Source organism: Topomyia yanbarensis, chromosome 1 (genome assembly GCF_030247195.1).
Source record: "Topomyia yanbarensis strain Yona2022 chromosome 1, ASM3024719v1, whole genome shotgun sequence".
Classification (NCBI taxonomy): domain Eukaryota; kingdom Metazoa; phylum Arthropoda; class Insecta; order Diptera; family Culicidae; genus Topomyia; species Topomyia yanbarensis.
The window spans coordinates 32,195,779-32,202,634 of NC_080670.1; the positions used below are offsets into that span (position 1 = coordinate 32,195,779).

Sequence of the window (6,856 nt, forward strand, 5' to 3'; positions counted from 1 at the left end):
GGTAAATCGATTGCTTTGTACGCAGTTCACCTGGGTTTGATTCCCAACCCCGTACATACGGTTAGATTTTTTTAACCCGAGAAAGGAAGCGAATGACCCTAGGTTAAAACTTTTATAATCAAAATTTAAAAAAAGTCCTTAACAGCTCTATAATCAAAATTAAGAAAAATGCTCTAAATTCAAATAATAGTTGAAATCAATATTGCAACTTTTCGATGAAAATAGGGACAATTTGGCTTTCTCAAAAATAAGCAACAATCCACCTAACCATCTCATCATACACTATATTAACCAACGCTCAATCAAATTACACTCCCCCGGTCGCCTTCCGCTCGCTCGATTCCCGCACAACCTGATTCAGCTTCTGGAACTTATCGATCGCCACCTGTACAAATTCTGCCGCTCGCTTAACTCGATCCGCCGTCACCTGCTCCCCGATGGCGGACATCACCTGCTGCGTTGTTTCACCGAATCCGGAATCCCTGGCCATTCGAAATGACAGCGTACAGAATGGTGTGAAGAAGCAAAGGACGGACGTTAGCAGTGTTCCCAGTCCGACAATTCCAGCCGAACCTAGCACCAGCGAAACTATCTGTCCGATGAACGATACCACTGACCGGGCCGAAGGAATCACGGAACGAACCGAGCTGAAAAGTGTACGTCGTTCCGCTATCGGTGCCACCGAGCCCGCTGGAATAAGGTATCCTTCGAATCCTTTCGCCGGGATGGCAGCGAAACCGGTCGAGTCGAATGGTGATCCGCCGTATCCTTGGTTGGTGGCAACCGGATAGTTGTGACCGGTGTAGGAATGAACGTACTGCTGGACGGCATCCTGCGGGACGAATTTGTGATAAATCGTTGGATCGTAGGCGGGATTATCCATCACAGGTCGGTCACTGGTTTGGGTTGTGGTTGGAGATTCTTGGAGCTCGGCAGAAATGCCCACCATCAGACAGAGAACCGAAATTAGAATCACTTTATGGCACATCGCTTTACCGGTAACTAGTCAGAGACACGTGCTGGCAATAGGACTTTTACTAACAGACTGAACTCATTCATCTCCTGGCGGACACATCTTATAGTGCGATGCAAATGGGAAGGACGAAAATAGCAGCCCGATCGATTCCAGGAAAGATTTACAGCAATTCTCAATTACAGATACATGCTATCTAATGGAATTTTGAAGTTGCAGCAAGGATGCAATTTTTTCTGTCTCGGAGGCTGGCTGGCTGCCTCCGAAATGTGTAAATTGCAGTCCGAAATGAAGCCAGGTAGGGAAATTCCATTCTTCCTTTTTTTTCGACTGTCCATCGTCCTTGTTTGGCACTAAAGGTGGAAGGGTCAGGTGTCTAGGTGAGATAAGCCGCATTGTTTGTTTCATCCTTCGATTGGGATTAGAAGGTTCAAGTTACGAGGAAGAATGGCTCTCTACCTGGACTTTCTGCCGTTAAATATTACCAAGTTGGGCTAATGGCAAATCCGGTTCAATCGACCGGTAGAAAAAGGTGTGCTCCCAGCAAATTCCAACGGAATGATTGTTTTGGCGCCATCTCATATAGCTCACTGGCTTGAGATTTTTTTCATGCACTGTAGTTTTCGGAAAACAAATAGTCCAGTGGTCAATTAAGTTTCCTAGCGTGTTATTTGTAATCAATATATCTCACTATGCTATATTTCTTCTTAGTGGGGAAAAATTTGGGTGAAAACTATTTTTTCTCCAGTAAGGAGCGCGTTAACGGCACAAAAATCTATAACTAAATTAGTTATGAAATTTGCATTTATATTTCATCTCATCAGTATCTGACACTAACTTAGTGATAGGACTAAGCTAGTACCGAATGGTTGCTATCTCCAAAAACGAAGATACAAGTTGTGTTCCTGAGCAGAACTATTTTTCGTGGCTGACTTATTCCTGTCCCTAAGTTAGTGTCGAATTCTGATGAGACGAAGTCGAAACGCAAATTTCATAACTAATTTAATCAATATACGTTCTATAGGAAAATGTGTTCATCTCTACAGGAATGCATACGTGATGTGAACTCAATGAATGGAATGAGAGCTTTGTAATTTGTAGTATTGAAATCATTTCTTCTACAAGCCAAAAAAGATTTAAAAGTTTGCCATAAATAGTTTATAAACATTTCTAGTAATGAAAAGCTATTCGACATCAAAAATCGTAAGATGTGTGAGAATTTAACCCTTATCTTTTTATTTGAAAGCAATTGCATCCTTTGAAATTTCTGTTCGGTTTTGTCATCTTCAGTCTATTAAAATAACATTTTTGCTTATCCCAGACTTCTTTAGAGAAGCACTTTCATACACATTAATGGCCAATGACAGTAGGTTCGACGTAAAATGATAACCAGCATTTCTACTCTCCCTGTCCACATCGTTTTAATGAGGTGCTCTGGTGGACCCTGCCTGTTCCCATACATAGCCAAATACAAGAATCATAAAAAATTTCGGATTTCAGTTAGAAGTCAACTGACAGACAAACCTTTGTGAATGACAATGTTTAAAATTGTGTATTCTATTTATCGTTTTCCAGAACAATGAACGCAAGATCCCTTCCCTCCAGCTTGCGGCCATCGACACCAAATGATAATGGAAACTGTTTCGAGTCCCTCGTTATAACTTTTCAGTGCTACACAATTATGTCGAAAGGCGATATTTTCTTTGACGTTCCAGTGCACACAAATTATAGCTGAAACTATCTAATGCTTGTTTCTGTTCTATTTTAATCGCAAAATACTAAATGGGAGTTTTCTGTTTTCAAAAATATGAAAAATCGTCAAAAAAAATTAAAGGACGCCTCCCGTGCTCATCGACTTCAGTGAATAAATTTTCCATTCCTCATCTACCAACAATCTACAAAATACTTTTGACACTGTTTGCATCCCTGTTTGCTGGCCCCTGAAAACATCTAGCAGCTTCCGTCCTATTGCTTGAGTTTTGATCGAAACAGTCCGGCCAACGTTTCGGCTCCCACTTGATTGATTTCCTATAACAATACGTGTTTTTAAAAATTAATTGGTTTCCATTATAAGCATACCTTATAGCCGTGCGGTTCCAGTTCCTCCTTGCACTTGGCCAACCACGCCCGCACCTTCGGATACGGATGCAGATCGAACTCGAACGCTTCGATCTGGGACACCGAGACGCACAAGGCCAGATCCGCTATCGTGAAGTGATTGGCCGCCACCCACAGGTACTGTTTGAGCATCGCCTCCAGCCAGCCGACCGCTTCGGCCAATCTTGCCTTCTTCGTTTGATCCAAGTGAGCGCCGACCATGATGGTGGGAAACTGGAAAGTGAATATTTTTTTCTATTTATATTACAATTAAACCAGTTTCTAGCTCACATAGTAATCCACGACTCGCTGGTACAGTGTTCCGAGATCGAAGTGTAACCGCTGGTCTACGATGGCACGCGAGCGGAAGTCTTTGGGGTACAGAGATTCGTCGTTCCCGTAGGCCGATACCAGGTAAGAAAGGATTACTCGGCTAAGCGAGTTGAGAAAGAATTGAAATGGAATGTGAAAGAAAATTATCAAACAATGTGTAACTACAACTATTTACAACAATGTCATCAACAGGTATGTAACCAACCAATTATGAAGCTTGAAACGTATGAATAATTTCAAGCCGTCAAGCCAAAGACAAAAGTCACCCTATCATCGGCGACAAAGTGTAATTTGATACGGTAATTTTGTTGGCAGGATCACGTGTATTGGTTATCATGATGACAGGCTGCTTACACTATTACAAATCATGCTAGTAATAAATAATTCGAATATTAACGTGTCCTTCATTCCGATTTTCCACGATATTATGAGGGATCGAACTCAATCATAATCATGTGCATGCTTATAATGGTTACCGTACTTTTCTGAAAGGTCACATCCGGTCGGTTGAGATTCGCTGTCCAAGTTTCCTATATCCTTCAAGCTAGAGAAACCTCCTTCGCCAGCCGATTTTAAAATCAATAACTACCACGAGTCCTCGACATCCCCGCCAATAGTAAAAGTTTATAGTTTACTCCGCCCCTCCCTTCTCCTCCGATTGTCCAAACAATATCTCCTCACCTTTCCCACAGCACCAGTCCATGATCGTCCAAGGTCGGAATGGTGTGCTGCGGATTCAGTTCCACAAAATCCGGTCTCAGCTGTTCTCCCTCGAGCACATTCAGCGTCTTCAGCTCCAGTTCCATACCGATCAGTTTGGCCAGCAGCAAAACGGAACGGCACGGTGGCGATGGAGGAAGATAGTACAGCACCGGGGTCATCTGGCTCCGTCTTGAAATAAAAAATAAATACCTTCATTAGAACAGCCTGCCGCGTGCCTATCACACCACTTCGACCACGGTACACTACGCACTTGGAGAATTTAGACTGAATGACAGCAACGCTCTCGATGCAGTTCCCCAGTTTGATGCAGTTCTATGCCTTTCGATCCAAGTTTGCTAATCCTTTCCGCGAGCTACTATTCAGGAGGTTTAAACACACAACATCCAACTAGTCGTCCCGACTGATACTGACCGCCGACTCCGCATACGACATGCTCAACCCGGGTACGGAAGCCGAACAAATACTACAACATTCCCCCCGTCGGAATTTCCAACACCCATCCACCCAACCCGATGGAACGTGGCTTACTATAATACGTATTATACTATTGGTTTCTATCAAGCTGAAACATTGTGATAGGCGAAGAGTAGAATTGGAGGAAAAGAAGGTCGTGGATAGTTTTGTTTTTCGATTGTGGTTCTAGTATCATTATTATTATAGATGTTGGTCGACATCGCGGTCACCTACCTGTTTGTGGCAAGGCAGCCAACCAGCCAGCCAGCACCAGGTGTCGGACGCTTTGTTTGGTCCGGTTGCCTAGCAGCCAGTTTAGTTTGATTTGTAACCTTCCACCTCGACTGCAGGATTGCATGTTGGATGCGACAGACTGACTATCCTCAATTGAGGTACATGCGGGTGTGTGGACTCGGGAGCAGTGTGGAGGAGGTGATGTTTTGATTTGCTCGTCTGGTTGATGGAGTGTGAGGGTGCACGGTGGTCTCAAATTGGAAGGAGGCTAGTCATAAAAGAAGTTTAATTAAATTGTTTGGGCGTCTTTTGGAATTAATTAATTTTTCTTTTCTGAATGTGTGCAACTTATCAATTCAGCTTCATAGGTGTATCCCGCATTTTAAATCGTTGTGAGTTTAAAAGAATGGACCGACGTCCGGTGATTCGGTTCAATTTTGTTGTCATGCCGATGTACGAGCCTTTGCAATTATTGCAACCCATCTGTTAAAATACGTTTCTTTATTTCTCCTTTGCTGTCCTATAAAAAAAATCCTTAAAATACCTCTATTTCCCAAAATCCGAATCGTTTTTATGCTTTTCTGGTTGGATTTAGACTCGTGCCATTACACTAAAGACGTTCTAGTGTGATACGAGGTTAAAGAGGTTAATTTCGTGCCAAAGAACCTTAATTCCTCGCATCGAAATTGCGTCCAATTTAGAAAAAGTGGGCGCTCCTAATCAAGTGAAATCGGAGCAGAAATAAGGAAAACAAGAATTTATGGAAACTATCGGATGAATGGATGAGTTTTGGCGAACATTTTCTTGTGATGCAATTTGATTCCGTACACGCTTTAGATTTATCCTTGCCCCAAATCGTGATGACTATGTTACCTGCGTAACTCGTTTCTTCGCATACCGCACTTTTCCATTCGTTCCGTCTACTACCAGGGACCACATAATATGTGACAGCATTCCTCCTTGAAGAGAGCCTCTAGTGCTTCTCATGGTTATGATATTGTCTCCAAATTTCAGTAATCCATTCAACTATGGACCGCTCTATGACCGATTTTGAATGCAGTCGTATGCTAAATCGATTCGGAGGCAGTATTGCCGAAGGCTTTCTCGTTGTCGTTTGGGAAGCAATCTTTATTTTGCAGGACATTGGCAACTCCTTTGAACAAGATGTTGCAATACCGCAACGGTTAATTTTCGGCAGTCCAGCGAGGTTTCAAAATTCAAGTTACCCTTATGTGCTCTATGGCTGTTATTGGAAAATCCGTATAAACTCGAGGGAAGTCTAACATATTTTCAAGAATAATTCTTCAGATTTCTAAGAATTCTATTGCGTATTCCAAACAATCTCAGCAAACTTCAATATAATATGGATCAGAGAGTTCCTAAGAACGTCAGATGATGTCGATGAAACTATTTTTGCAATATTCAGCGCTATTCTACAAACCTCGAGAATTTCGATAAAGTATGTGCGTAAATTTCGTGCTTCAGAACTAAACTAGTTGATTCTATTATCTTAAAAAAGTCATGCGTAAATTAGAAAAAATCTTTTAATTTCGTAGTTGTTCCCAAAGTTCGGAAGTACTCTACAATTGCAATACGTCAAACGAGTTACTACGACCTTTAGTGAAACTTTACAAATTACATTCTGCTCAGTGAATTTCTGGGTTAGCATCTATGATCTTCAGCGATGGTGTTTTGATAGTGTTTTAAATGGGATCAACCCATAAAAAAACTTACCATGGTCCGGAAGATCCCATTCAAAATCCATATTTTGGTGTATTTATTGGTTATTGACACTGTGTATTGGCGGCTGTGAAATTTGACACAGGCCACATTTATGGTTGAATAGTGTTTGAAATCACGGGAATCTATTCGGGAAACCAAACGGACTTTAGAGACGATTTTACAAATCTGAGGAAAGTTCCAAAAATTTCAGGAAAGCACTATAAAATTCAGGGAATTCATACAAACCTCTAGGTGGTCCACCAACGTCAGAATAGTTCTCCAAGAAGCTTTTTAAGTCTCAACTATATTTTTAGAATTAGG

At 41.8% G+C, this 6,856-nt stretch overlaps 2 protein-coding genes across 3 annotated transcripts; both read right to left on the minus strand.

Moving 5' to 3' along the window:
* Positions 1 to 264: 264 nt before the first annotated feature.
* LOC131677297 (uncharacterized) lies at positions 265 to 1,032 on the minus strand. Its single transcript, XM_058957022.1, has one exon. The coding sequence runs from the start codon at positions 986 to 988 to the stop codon at positions 308 to 310; it is 681 nt and encodes a 226-aa protein (XP_058813005.1). The 5' UTR covers positions 989 to 1,032; the 3' UTR covers positions 265 to 307.
* Positions 1,033 to 1,656: 624 nt separating this feature from the next.
* On the minus strand, positions 1,657 to 6,554 carry LOC131677298 (glutathione S-transferase D7). 2 transcript variants are annotated; one of them, XM_058957024.1, is made up of 5 exons: positions 4,814 to 6,554; positions 4,085 to 4,294; positions 3,362 to 3,503; positions 3,053 to 3,304; positions 1,657 to 3,001 (listed from the first exon to the last, which is right to left on the minus strand). In XM_058957024.1, the coding sequence occupies exons 2-5, from the start codon at positions 4,282 to 4,284 to the stop codon at positions 2,939 to 2,941; spliced, it is 657 nt and encodes a 218-aa protein (XP_058813007.1). In that variant the 5' UTR covers positions 4,285 to 4,294; positions 4,814 to 6,554; the 3' UTR covers positions 1,657 to 2,938. The 2 variants fall into 2 exon arrangements, with proteins under 2 accessions (XP_058813007.1, XP_058813006.1); XM_058957023.1 differs by lacking the exon at positions 4,814 to 6,554 and adding an exon at positions 4,377 to 4,674 and having other exon boundaries at positions 1,658 to 3,001.
* Positions 6,555 to 6,856: the final 302 nt, after the last annotated feature.